The following is a 13,959-nucleotide window of genomic DNA, read 5'->3' as shown; positions in this document are numbered from 1 at the left end:
AGAGCCATCATCATTTCTTCAGAGGAGGACATCAAGGAAGGGCAGAGTACCATTACTTTCAAATTCCATGGTGAACTTTATGGAACTAGATTGATTGTGAAGATGGAGGAAAAACAGTTTCAAATCTTCCTTACCATGGGACTAGATGACACAAGTGTCATCCACAAACCTCTTCCACATCTAGGCAGAAGATGAGAAGAAGCTAAGGCCTTTGATAAACATGGACAAACAAAGAAATTTAATTGCAGAGTTTGCAAACCGTAAAGAAGCTGGTTAGTTCATCACAAACCACACATTAAAGACAGGCTTCCAACTTGGTCAGGTCATAAGCTGTTATCTAAATAAGTTCATTTTCCATATTCACACAAATATGCGTGTTCTGAAAGCCCCAACTTGTTATTCCAAAACCCCTTTTTCCCAAAAAAATAATAATAAATAAATAGCATAACTAGAATAACCTTAAACTGTTGCATAGGATGAGAATTTAAAACCCATAACAAGATGCAAAGACATCTAAATGTATGTGGATAAATCGGATATTTCCAACCTCCCTGCAAGCAGTGCTGCAACTCAAACCTATTAAGGAAATATCAACGCGCACTCCACGATATTCAGTTGCAGGGCTTTAATAACTACATTCAACCATGATAGAAACAACAGCATTCTTCTATTTACATTTCAATATAAAATTTGCCTTTAAAATACTCTAAAATTGAGATAGGTTGATATTATTTTGCCTCTGCATCAAACAATCTTGGATGCATCTGACATAAAGTGTCAATTACAAGACAAATTCTGCATCGCAGGTTAACGGTCTCCTATACCAAAACCACAATCAAATGGCCTTCATGAACAAATAGTATGCAGGGTTCTGCACGATAATCAATAAGTACATGTGGAGTTAAGTTTTGACCTTGCTCTACAAGATTTTTTGGATTACGGATCCTGACCACATCTATAAAACAAGATATAACCAATATGGAAATATCACTAGCATCAGAAATAACTTGTATAACACTCCACCAAAATAAGGCATTGAACCCATCATTACCATTGTATACCAGCTCTTTTTTAAATGTTTAACTTTAACCATGGTGAATATGAGCACTATGACCATGCCCCTTCACATGAAATGATGTGGCTGTTGCACGCAATCGACCAGCTATTTCTGTGAAAGAAGGCCTGGCTGCAGGGTCAGCTGACCAGCACTGCTCCATTAATGATCTCCATGCGGGGTCACACCAGCTTGGTACAGGTGGACGCAATGTATTGTTCACTATACCTCCTGCACAAATTTGAAGAGGGGCTTGAGAAAGGTTTCAAAATTAATAGTGACGCTAAAATATATATTGACCTTCATCATCAACCTATTGCAGTTTCAAAGACAGCTCACAGCCTTGGGTACTGTTAGAGGTCTTGTATTTGTCAAGGGCATACCAATGATTGCTCCATAATGCATATTAGCATACGGCTCCTCGCCAGTAAGAAGTTCCCACATTACTATTCCAAATGAAAATACATCCACCTGAATCAAGTGGGAGAAAAAAATGGTACTCAAAGTGAGCAATGTTTTCAATCATTGTTCACAAGCATAAGAAACCCTGTGTAGCAGTGAAAATATTTATCTATGTTCACCTTTTCAGAAACCATGCTACTGCTGCCATTTAGTAACTCTGGAGCCATCCATGGAAGAGTTCCTCGTACACCACCAGAAACTAAGGTTTTGTGTTTAATTTTTGAAAGCCCTAGATCTCCAACCTAGAAAAGAAGGTATGAAAACACAAGGATATTCAATGCTCATAACCAACAATCAAATTTGAAAGTGGGATAACATGAAATTAATTTTAGTTGAAATTGCAATTACTTCATTACAAAAGCAGTTCATTTTGAAACAACGGTTGACACACTGAGCAAACCAGGAATTGCCAGAAAAATAGATTAATACCTTGCATATAGGACGTTGAGGATCTCTCATGTTGACCAACAAATTTTCACATTTCATGTCAAAATGCACAATATTCTTGCCATGCAAGTATTCCATTCCAAAAGCAGCATCCATAGCAATTAACCACCGCTTTCGGCGATCAATTGTCCTGCAAAAGACAATGCTGTTTTGTAATATTTGATGGTTTAAATTTGATGATAACATTTTAACTACAGGAGTGCTGTAGACACTCCCACTTTTTAGCACCACTGATTGTAATCTCTAGTCCCATTGACCTATCACTTGGTCATTTGTAGACATTAATAAAATTACCTTATCTCTTCCCACCAAATGGTTCCTAAATTATTAAGCTTAAATAGTGGATTCTACAATCGAAAGCTAGCAATCAATAATGGAAAGCATAGCAGGAGCACCATTGGAGACTCAAACCATACCTATCTTTCTTGTGCAGAACCTGTTTAAGTGAGCCATTTACCATGTATTCTGTGACGGTTGCCAAAGTTCCACCAGGCCCATCTGGTACAATACCATAAAAGGCAACAACATTTGGATGATGAAGGTGCGCAAGCAAGCGAGCTTCCTTCCAAAAGTCAGCTCTCTGTTGATTGATTGAGCCATGCCCATTAATTGACCACCATCCACTTAACCAATCTTGCAGACTTGTCAAATGCAACATGGGATAACTAATGTAGAGAAAGCAACAAATTTTTAAAGGTTAAATAGACAAAAGGTTAGATTAGGAACTCACCATTCTCTCTTGCTCTGATTCCCTTCCCATAAAGCAGCTGTTTTTAATTCGTTTAATTGCAACATCAGATCCCCTCCATTTGCCATGGAATACTGTTCCAAAGGTGCCAGATCCAAGTTCTCGCAATTCTTCAAGATCTGCATTCTTTATAATCTGTCCAAAAAGCCAAGGAAAGACACACCTTTTCAGAACCACTACAGAGTAAACTTGTTTTCTAACTTGAAAAGGCCACTGCTCTAACCTGCAACTCATGAGCTATGGCTTCAGCTTCAGCAATAACTGCATCACTAACAGGCTCATCCTTGTCTGAGTCCTCAATCTTCACTTCCTAGACATATAAAACTTGTTAGCACAGGACAAATCTATGCTAACATATGGTTTACAGAATGCAGAAAGTTCTGATGGACCAGAAAAAGCATACCTCGGTGTCTGAATATTGAATTGTCATGGATTCCTCATCTACAACTTCTGTCTCTTTCCCTAGCAAGATGTTTTCCTCAACTCTAATCTCACTTACCTGCTCCCAGTCAGACTCTGCAGGGGTTGAATCAAGATGAAAGTTTGAATGCTCTGAAGTTGTCATGCCCTCTGCAAGACTCTGTGACTCACCTTTAGTTCCCATGTCTAAATGATCTTGGACATTAACATGGGCAAAAGGAGCTTCCATAGTATTTAAACGCATGGGGGAATCCTTACTGGAGTTTTCATCTAGGTGACCTGTTCCTGTTTTGGGATTTGTTGTCTCTTGAAATAAGCCTTTACTAATACCATGGTTTGAAGAATCTGCTTTCTGATAAATTCCATCCTGTTCAGTACTGACAAGTAAGGCCACAGAATTAGAACATGCAAACTCATCAACAAAGTTGGAACTTGACAGAATACCAGAAACTGGATAAGATTGGGGCATAATATCATGATCAATCAGGCTATTTCCGAAATACTGTGCAACATCGCATTGAGACACACCCATATCACTGTTAACCATCAAGGGAAATGGATCATGAGACAAGTCATCTGCTAAATTCCCTGCTTGTCCAAAGGCATAAATAGATGCCTCAACTTTATTACAATATCTATTTGAACCCATCTCACCCCACCATGTTTTAGAAGTACTCAAAGGAATGCACTGTTCAAATCCAGCTATTGACAAGTAAGAATTTGAAGCAGTCTCTGGCATTTTTTCACACATGACCCTTTGATCCACAGTAGGCAACTTAACATGAACATCCCCATCATGATTAATAGTGGCATATTCTTCTAGACGATCAGCTGATCCACCTTCCATTGCATCGGACTCAGGCCTAGGCATTGACAATTGGTTCATTCTTCCAGATAGTTGTAATGCTTGCATGGCATCAGTAAGAATGCCTATGGCTCCCTTATCCCCTGCAGTAATAGGCAAGTTGAGTTGACATTGTGTTGCCACAAAAGTTTCAGGCTTTTCAGTTTTCTGGTAAGCTTGATAAGAATCACCCAAACTAGAAGGGAAAAAGGTATTCATATTCACTGAACATTCTATGCCACCAAAGCTTCCAGCCAAGTTGGCATTGCAACTCCCTGAAAACTCAGTGATTTTCTCAACATCATTCCCTTCAGATTGATTTACTGATGTCCTCATAGCAGGGTAAATTTTATCATCCTGGTCCAATGTTGTCTTCTGAACAACCCTATCAGTCTCATCTGACCCCTCATTAATATGAGAATTAAGAGAAGGTTGTTCATCTAAATTCTCTCCACTCACTTGTTCAACTTTATCCTCTTGGAGTCCAGAAAATATGGGTGGACCTATATTGCCTTGATGAACAGTTTGACTTTTCCCATCACCCATATCTTGCTGATCTTGGAACGGCATAAATCTTATTTGTGATGGGTTTGATTCAGAATATGAAGGCATTAGCCTTAACGAACTTTCTGACCGATGACCTTGAGAAAAAGGAATTCCTTCAAACATAGGATGGCTCGAATTCATGACACGTGTTTGTAGCACAGGATCGGAAAGCACATGAGGCAATGTCTGTTGATGAATTGACTCTTCATCCAAATCTGGAATTTGTTCGTTAAGAATGTTCTGCTGATGAGCAAATTGCTCCTCGAGATGAGACACGTTCTCACAAGGCAAAGTCTGTTGATAAACATCTTGAGGCAATTGTTCATTATAATGATGAGATGTTGAAGAGAGAAAAGCTCTGCTAGCTAGATCATTGTAATTTTGCACATTTGGGTCACTGTGCTCTTGATCAAGATCTGAAGCATTGTGAGCTTGTTGCACCTGTGCATGCAGCTGACCTTCCCCAGATTGGCATAAAGATGGAGATGAATCCCCCTGCGTCAGAGAATTGCGATTAGATTGATTAGTTAAAATAGAATTTTCAATATAAGAATCTCCAAATCCATCATCTTGAGACAGCTGTGCTGGATCAATGTATCTATGATCTGCAGAATCATGGCTTGCTATCTGATAAAGGTTGTGATGAATAATTTGTGTTGTTTGTCGTTGGACAGGCTGTTGCACATGCACACCAGACTTTATTGGAATGTAATCTGATGGCATGTAGCTATACTGATCTGCATCCAGATGATACTGCCACATGGGTTGATGCATTGGAGGTGAAATCTGAGCAACCTGCTCCAAACCCATAGGATGTAGCCCATCTGACCTAAGATCCAATATTGGCTGTGCAGTCTCAAATTGGTATTGCAGTCTGCTAGGATTTCCATGAGAGTCTAATCTTGATAAATTGGTGTCATTAAGTCGCTTATCACCTCAGTACATTGAATCTGGGTGACTTTGTAGCGAGACATCATGCAGTTGATTTATGGGCAAGTCTAGGAATTGCCTAGCTGTAATATGTTTATATTGGAGCTCATGGTCAAATGCCCCAGAAGAGGATACAGATGTTCCATAATTTGTTACACGGTGGGACTCTGGAAGATTAACTGTACAGTATGACTGACAATCAACCTGCGAGCCTTTATCAGGAAGAATGTGGATAGAAGTCTCTGCTACTTCAGGTTGCTGGACATGAACTGGCAAAGTAGAGGATAGCAGTGGAAGAGTAGGTGACTTGGTTGCAAAAGCAGTAGATATAGGTGGCTTTGAAAAGTGTGGTATCATACATGGCAGATTTGTGGTCTTCACACCATCTTTGGAAAATTGAGGTAGCAAGGTATCAAGACAACCTTCTTGAGCTCTTTGAGTAATGCTCTGATTCTCTGTGACATCCAACCCAACCGGATTCTCTGAATGTTGCAATGGCATACTTCCCATGCTGTCTGAATGCTTTCTGAAGCCAATTTCAGGGATTCCATTGACAACATGAACATATAGCTGCTCTGAATTCCTTCTATCAACTAGTGCATCAAATTGGCAAGATCCTGGTCAACTGCAGTGAAGAGAAAGATTCAGAGTCTAGAAGATCCATCACTATCTTCTAGTTTGTTGTATTCTTCCATCATATTATCAAGATCCTCCTCAGAGGTAACAGAAACAAGAGCATCAAGATCCTCACCAGGTAGCTGATACTTCAGAATAAGAGCCAGGCCATAAATGTCTCTAATCTTGTGCATAAGTTCCTCATAGCTAATATCCTTATTCACATTGATGATGCGGGTCTCGCCCCCCACACACCTTAGCTTCCCATCACTTGGCCTGGGCAGGATTGTTCCTCCAAAGCTGCACATGAACTTTGCCTTCCCAGAGGGAGAATCATTTGATGTCCCTGAAAGGTAAGATTGATATGTGGAGTAGGAAGACATTTGCTGAAGTCTAGTTTGCCGAGAAGAATGAGCAACCAATCCTCTATCCAGTTGATACATACCATCATCAACATAGTGGGAAGTTTGCATTTCTTGGATAGATTCAGCATATGTAGGATTCAAGTTGCTCCCAAAATCACTCAAGTTGCCTTTGTCTATTCCCCACGTAGAAATTTCAGAATTGCTACCTGAATCTGTTCGAACTATGCCAAGTATGCATGTTATATCCTCATAAACATAGGGGTTAGCCTCAGGAAATTTCCCCTTCGGAACTAATACCTTTCCAAATCCAGATCCCTTCTGGATCCTTGATGCTTCCTGTGAAAATTCCAGAGCAAATTCCTCACCAGTTTGCAAGGAGTAATTTGCAATGCGCATTCCTCCATTTGGTTTATTAAAGATCAAAGGACTTAAATTTGATGGAATAAAGTTTGACTCACATGCTATCCCCTGCCCTGATTGTAAAAATGCCTCATTTGTGATAGCTTGGGGTCTAGAGCCATCCTGCCTGTAAACATTGGTGTTTTCAGCTGGCCTCTCCACCTTTTCATCCATCTCAATAATATTTGCTCGATGGAGTAAGTCTTATTGCCCTGTAATGGGCATGGCAAAAATTTCTCAATTGTAAAAAGAAGAATCATGGCCAACCTATGTGCTGCTCAGAGCAATGAAAAACAAAAGCAACTACTCCATTTCCATTTGTTCCCTCCAAACCATTTCAACGGAGCTAAATATGTAAGGAAACCTCAAATCCCTTGTATTAAACTTTGATCAGTGTCCAGAGATAATTTATCTATATGAAAGTCCTCTCAAAACTAAAACTTCAACTCTGCTTCATGTTTAATTCTTTACAAACCATATCACTCTTGAACTCACTCTCCACATAAAACTCCAGTCTGAGTACCGAGTACTTATAAGAGGATGCCAAGCTATGCGTCGGGGTAAATGACTCAGACAAGTTTTGGCAAGTGAGGCACTGCAGAACCTGCAGTTTGCATATATGTAAAAGTTTAGATAGATAAAACATGATAAAACTTGCATTAAGAGAACAGACTATCAAAAATGGTTAATGGCTCTGGTTGCTGCATCATGATCGAGAACATTTGATCAAGCACAAATGTTCGTAAAGTCACTCCAACCTAGGTCTAGCACTATCACATTTAAATAGAATAGCTAAAGTGAAAAAGTAGCAAGTATAATTCATAAATTCATAATAATGTTGTATGTGCACATTGTAAAAAATTAAAAATGAAAAACACGAACAATCACAAACAACCAATGCTGTATGTGTGCATTCAAATCACGAACAACCAATCAATCAGAATACTTTTGCATTTCAACATTTAACTTTCAAGGTTCTATTTTAGAACCAAGGTTCAATCCAACCATCATCTTCCATAATACTGATACTATTCTGTTAGTCTTCAATATGAGTAACCAAATGACCATAGTCCGTACTGTTCATATTATCTTGTATATTTTTATTCAAGTTTCTTAGACTAAAGTTTCACTTGACTGTTCATATGGTTTCTGAATTTAAACTGTGTTAGAAATTAACTCTGACATTTTAGATAATACTATTATGCAAAAGTAAACTAATCTTGTAGCAAAAGGATCCTCTTTCCAGCAACAAATTTATCAAGAATCAGGCAGAAATTTTAGGCGTGATCATAATTCCACCATGATCCAAGTTCCATGCATGATGGAATGATGCCACCAAGGATTTTGCCCAAATCTGAGTCGACCCAGATCCTCAAAAATCGATCAGAACTCTGACTTATTGCATAGCAAAAATCTGACAGATAGGAGGAAGTATGCTACACAATTAGATGGCTCCCCATTACCCATCATCGGGGAGAGAAACCAGCAGTGAAAAAACAATCTGATTGAGATAGGAATGACAACAATGAAAGAACCAATAGATTTCCATGTAAATATATGTCCAATCTCAGATTCATCATTTCCATCATGAGAATTGCCTGACAGTGCAGAGCGCAGTATTTGAGCATTGCTGCTCCTACAAACAACTTTCAATAGTGTCTCTGTATTTCCTTTTACATCTCTCACTGCAATTTTTTGTAACAGTTAACAAAAACTTCTACACTATGAAAAAATTAGAGACAGACAAGAACTATACCGCTATTTGCCATCAATCAATAAAGCACGCTATGGGGATAAAGTTTCTCCTGAACCACAACAATTCTTCAATGTCATCTTTGCTGACCTTATCATTAATCACAAACCAAATATACATGTAAATCTCAAATTGCATCATGATTCATCCGGCATCGCTCAAAGGCCCCAAGCAGTTTTTAAATAACACCAAAATAACTGCAATGGGGAATTCATGTTCACTTATTCCTTCAAACCTTAAAACCGATGACAATTATATACAAAGGGCTTGTACCCTGGGTGTCTAATATCTACAAAGGATAAGATGTCTTAAAAAGCTCAGCTACCCAAAACAAAGGCCACTGAGCTTAAAATAAAGCACCATTTTCATTTTGAATGAAACATTAAAAAGTTAAAACACAAGTACACACATGGGTATACACTCTACCGCATGAAGGATACACAAAAGCATTTTAGCTTTTGGGCAACTGCTAGAACCAAACACCATCTTAGAAAGTTTAACTGTCAAAATCAAATATCTCAATGCCAATTTTAATCGGGATTCTCCTTAACTGATATTAGATATAAAAATCAGAAAATAATCAAGCTAATCATAGGCATACAAGCCTACAACACTACATCTCTCGCTGTCAGTAAGGAGACTTCTGACATTGACATTACATGATTGCCTCGTGGAAGGAGGTTTTCAATTTCTTTCAGAAGAAGCCCTTGAATAATCTTTGGAGCTGAAGTCACTGCTAAAGGAAATTGTCATCCCCTGGTTTACTGAAATTTGCATAACTGCTTAAAAGTTGGGATCTGTTGCACTACAAAGATGATATAGGAAATTTTGGGACTGTTATCAGTTGTGAGAACCAATGTGCAATTAAAGTGCCTAACCAATAAATGCTAAAAGTTAGCCCTTCTCCCTCAGCAGCTAAGTATTATCTCTTTACCAGGACAATATTCACTTTGCCAGCACCCGTTCCTTTAGTTTGCATGGTACAATAAATCCTTGATAAACTACAGCAAAGCCTCCTCCATAGAGCAGATCCCTATGTTAGGACATCAGTTTTTTACTGAAACATGATGAATGGTGTATCCAATGGATCAAAATGTTCCAAGCTAATGAGAATCTAATTGACATGGCAAGGCAAAAAGAAGGCCAGGCTCAGCTTCCCTTCATATTAACATGACCAAAGCTTCATCCACAAAAAATCCCGCTCTTCAACTTTGATTGAAAATGATAATTTACCTGGAACAAAGCAATGAACAAAGAGTTCCAATTACAAGAGACAAATCTGGGGGGCATGTCATCACTAATTGAGATGATGAACATGGTTTGTAATTTGATCTCAAACATTTACATGAAAACATCAAATAATATTATTAGGCATATTGGCATAAGATTGAAGGGTTCCAAAACAGGGTGACTGGCAAACTCAAAATAACCAAAGCAATATCCAGGGAGAAATTCAACCAACCTTTGATGTAAAATTTAAACAAATTACAAAATCCAGATTTTCCTTTGAGACCAAAGTAGAGAACTGATCACTGAATTATAATCCAATGTCATCTAGAAGAAAACAAGCCATAACAGGGAAGACTTATGACCTGCACTGAAACTGAATTTACTTTGTTTTATTCAAACACAATTAGGGGCATATCACATGACACACTCTAACCAGGAATTTCAATGTCTATGAAATACAATTTGAAAAAGGTGAAGTATCATTGAATGTAATTTCTGAGTAGTCTTCTATAAGAAATTATGTATATATGTGTATATATAAACTCAGAAGTTTGTTTAGGCAGGGATGCCCTCTCTCGCCCTTGCTCTTCCTGTTGGTTGCTGAGGGTCTGAGCAGGCTATTAAAGGAGGAAAAAAGAAGAGGTGAGCTGTGAGCTGTCTGGGTAGCTGAAAACTTGACTGTCACGCATCTTCTGTTTGTGAATGATGCCCTATTATTCAGTGATAGCTCTCGCAGAGATATGGCTTCAATTAAGGCAGTTTTCAGCTTGTTTCAGAGGGCAAAAGGCATGATGGTCAATGAACAGAAGTCATTGATATCTCTTAATGGGCTATCCAGGGATGAATCTGAATATGCTCAAATCCTCTTCCCTTTTCACAGTCAAAATATGGAAGAGGGATTGAATTATTTAGGTTTCTATTTAAAGTCAAATTATTATTGGAAAACAGACTGGCAGTGGCTTGTTGCAAAAATAGAGAAAAGAATAAACTCCTGGCGTTTCAGGTAGTTTTCCAGAAGGTTGGTTTTAATCTAATCAGTCTTAGAAGCTATTCCAGTTTTCTAGATATCCCTGTCCTGGATCCCTGTTGGAATTCTGACAGCCATTCGAAAATCATGCAGCAGATTTTTCTAGTTGGGAAACAAGGATGGGAGAATTTTTCCTTTGGTCAGATGGGATAAAATATCCCTGCCAAAGAAATGGGTAGGGTGGGGCCTAAAAAGTTTACATTCTTTTGCAAGTGCTTTGGCAGCAAAGGTTGGTTGGAGAATGCTTACCACGAGGAGTCTTTGGACAGAGGCCGCTTTCAGGAAGTATATTTATCCCAGCTCAACAGATGAATGGATGCAGAATCCAGATAAAAGGAGATCAAAAATGTCTATCATCTGAAAGGCTGTCCTCTCAGCTTTCTCTGTCGTGGAAGAGGGTCTGGCATGGAAAGTAGGAAATGGGGAGAAAGTACAGATCGGTAAAGACCCATGGGTAGGTTGTGGAGACAGTTTTCGCCTTCCAGGGGACTTGATTCAGATTTTACATGCCAAAGGCACACATACTCTCAATCAGGTTGCTGACCCTCTGCAATCATCAATATGGGCCAAGGATGGTGAACTACACAGCACCTCAATTTACCTACGGAATTTGGGGTGATATGGCAAGATTATACCTTGGCTCTAAACACAGCTCATGTCCGTATAAATGAGGATGAGCAAGATTCTCTCTGCTGGGATCACTCCTCATGGAGGAGATGCATTCCAAACGATGGTTATGAGTATATCAGCAGATTTAGACAGCCCAAAGCGCTGGCATGGTGGTGGAAAAGCCTATGGAAATTGCAGTGCCCTCCAAAATCCCGTCTATTTATGTGGTGTCTCTTAGAAAATAAGACCCCAACCTGGGACCATCTCCTAAATCCTGGCATGCGGGCCCGGATTGGTGTGTATTGTGTAAGAACACCCCTGAATTGGAATCTCACCTTTTCTTATCTTGCCCTTTTGCGTAGTCTGTTTGGAATTTGATCAGGGTCCAATTGGGAGGAGTCATGAATTGGGCCAGGGCTTCTGTTCTGGAAGCATGGCAGAGTTGGTGGGAACAGGTCAACCCAAAGAACCTCAGAAATCTGACCCCTATGGTGGAATCTAGATTGCCAGAAATAGAGAAATTTTTTAAAATTTGTGAGCTTCTCCATGTGGAAGAAGGCTCACATACTCCACGGATAATTGTCGCTAAAGAGGTGGACAAATCCTTCCCATGGGCTTATTTTGATGGAGCAGCATCCAAGAATGGAGACTAGGGTGGAGGGGCAGTCCTATACATCAATGAAAATCATCTCTTTAAACAGTTTGGGGAGGGGTACAAATAACTATGCGGAACTTCTCAGCCTTAAATTTTTGTTTCTCTTTGCCATTGAAAACAATATCCACTCTATGCAGATGTAGAAATTCCATGAAATTCTGATCTGCTAATATGAACAATCTGAAAAACACTTCATTTTCATATAAACACAGAATTTCTCTACTCAAATTGCAGCGGAATAGAACAGGAATAAATGCACAATTCACACAATAGAACCACACAATTTTTTCTAGGGAATCCAACTAGGAAAACCATGGCTTGCTTGAGAATTTTATTGAAGAAATTTGAGCAATAGATCTCTTACAAATACACTTGCTTCAATAGAGAATACAATGATCTCTCAGCCTTAGACCAGGCTTGAAACAATCTGCAACAATGCTGATCCTCTCCTCCTAAGTCTGTGTGCACTAGAAGCCCAAATTCCTCGCGCAAATTCACCTCTTATTAAATAAGGAACCTCCTATTTCTATGTGCACTTCCTTGGGAAATTGCCTTTCTCTCCAGTAATTCGCACAAGGTCTCTTGGCACCTTTCTCTCACAAGCTCACACAATATTGAAATTTGATGACAAAAAAAAGTTTCCTGCAATCCCAACCCAGTTTTAATTTCCCCTTATCACTCTCATTCAGTTAAATGCCCTTTCCCATAAACATACATTCAACATATAGAATTTTGGAAATGAAATTTTCAGATTAAAACACATGGGACTGTCAACATACGCTGAAAATAAATATGGACATAATCAGACCAGCAACACACATAAAAATACACAGATTTTTGGTCAACTTAGACCCCAAGCAAAACCCCTTCAATCTTCTCCGAGGAAAACCTGTTAGAGAGCTCTTCAAATTTATTTATCTTTCAAGTTCAGGAAAATACATTTGCAGACAAAACAAAACAGCAAAATACAACTTATCTCTTCAACCCAAAACTCCTTGAAAACCGTGTCCACTTTGCCTCAATTTTTGTGCCCACTTGAAGCTAAAAATATGTATTGTACGGATACGACTATACATACTGTACGGATTTCCGTACTGTTGTATGGCCTGTATGGATTTTTTTCAAAAACTTCTCTCAGACGGCGTGCAGCTCACAACATTCAATGTTGTTCGTACTGTACCGTCTGCTGTCTTCTATGCCTTGATTTCCATGCCCAACTTTCCCCAAAAATCACTCCTTCAGCTTGCTGCAACAAATTTCTCCTTCAGAACTTTTCTCCAACTCTTAGTCTCCTTTCTCCAATCTGCTCATGAAGAATAAATGCAGTCTCTCTTTTCTTTTCCCCCCTTTGTTTTCCTAAATGACTTTTGGGCAACCCTAAGATCTGATGGCTCAGATTCATTTAGATCAAGGGATGAGAATAAATGTGCATTTAATTCTCACTTTCTATTTTTTAATTCACCCATTAAATAAAGTACACACACTGTACTTTATGTCTAAAGTCACTTTCATTTTATAATTTAACATTGACTTTACCACTTATAAAGTCACTTTCAATTTATAAAGTCACACTTAGGAAAATAATTATTTTGGACACTTTTCCCGAGGTAGAGACTAACCCATGGGAAACCACTTGTCCAAGGTACATTAAAAATCAACACACAAATTATGATGCAAAGTGTGCCCTCGTTCCTCCTTTTAATGCAATTTGCATGGCTAAGTTTAGAAAATTTCTAATTAAGGAAAGTTGCTTTTGTGATTAACTGAGTTAACTAAGTGAAAACTCACATGCAACTCATCTTGTCTCAAATCTAAGACTTGGAACTCAACCACTCATCCTTTTCCTCAATCAACT

General features: G+C 38.8%; 1 protein-coding gene across 5 annotated transcripts in view; it reads right to left on the bottom strand.

Moving 5' to 3' along the window:
* Positions 1-702: 702 nt before the first annotated feature.
* Positions 703-13,959, bottom strand: part of LOC149225685 (uncharacterized) — a 34,394-nt gene continuing 21,137 nt past the window's right edge. For 4 of the 5 annotated variants that reach the window (XM_089377272.1, XM_089377271.1, XM_089377274.1 and 1 more), the window contains exons 3-10: positions 3,115-7,434; positions 2,935-3,021; positions 2,694-2,846; positions 2,380-2,543; positions 1,946-2,093; positions 1,636-1,758; positions 1,438-1,525; positions 703-1,285 (exon numbers count right to left, since the gene is read on the bottom strand). In XM_089377272.1, coding sequence (XP_089233398.1) covers positions 1,086-1,285; positions 1,438-1,525; positions 1,636-1,758; positions 1,946-2,093; positions 2,380-2,543; positions 2,694-2,846; positions 2,935-3,021; positions 3,115-5,331 — 3,180 coding nt within the window. In that variant the 5' untranslated portion in view covers positions 5,332-7,434 and the 3' untranslated portion in view covers positions 703-1,085. The remainder of the gene's footprint in view (positions 1,286-1,437; positions 1,526-1,635; positions 1,759-1,945; positions 2,094-2,379; positions 2,544-2,693; positions 2,847-2,934; positions 3,022-3,114; positions 7,435-13,959) is intronic. The other variant, XM_089377275.1, reaches the window with a different exon arrangement.

The sequence above is a fragment of the Pinus tabuliformis genome, chromosome J, assembly GCF_031772625.1.
Source record: "Pinus tabuliformis cultivar Carrire ecotype Pingquan chromosome J, CPIR1, whole genome shotgun sequence".
Taxonomy (NCBI): Eukaryota; Viridiplantae; Streptophyta; class Pinopsida; order Pinales; family Pinaceae; genus Pinus; species Pinus tabuliformis.
Note: the sequence above shows the minus strand (reverse complement) of the source record. Positions and strands in the feature narration are given on the sequence as shown.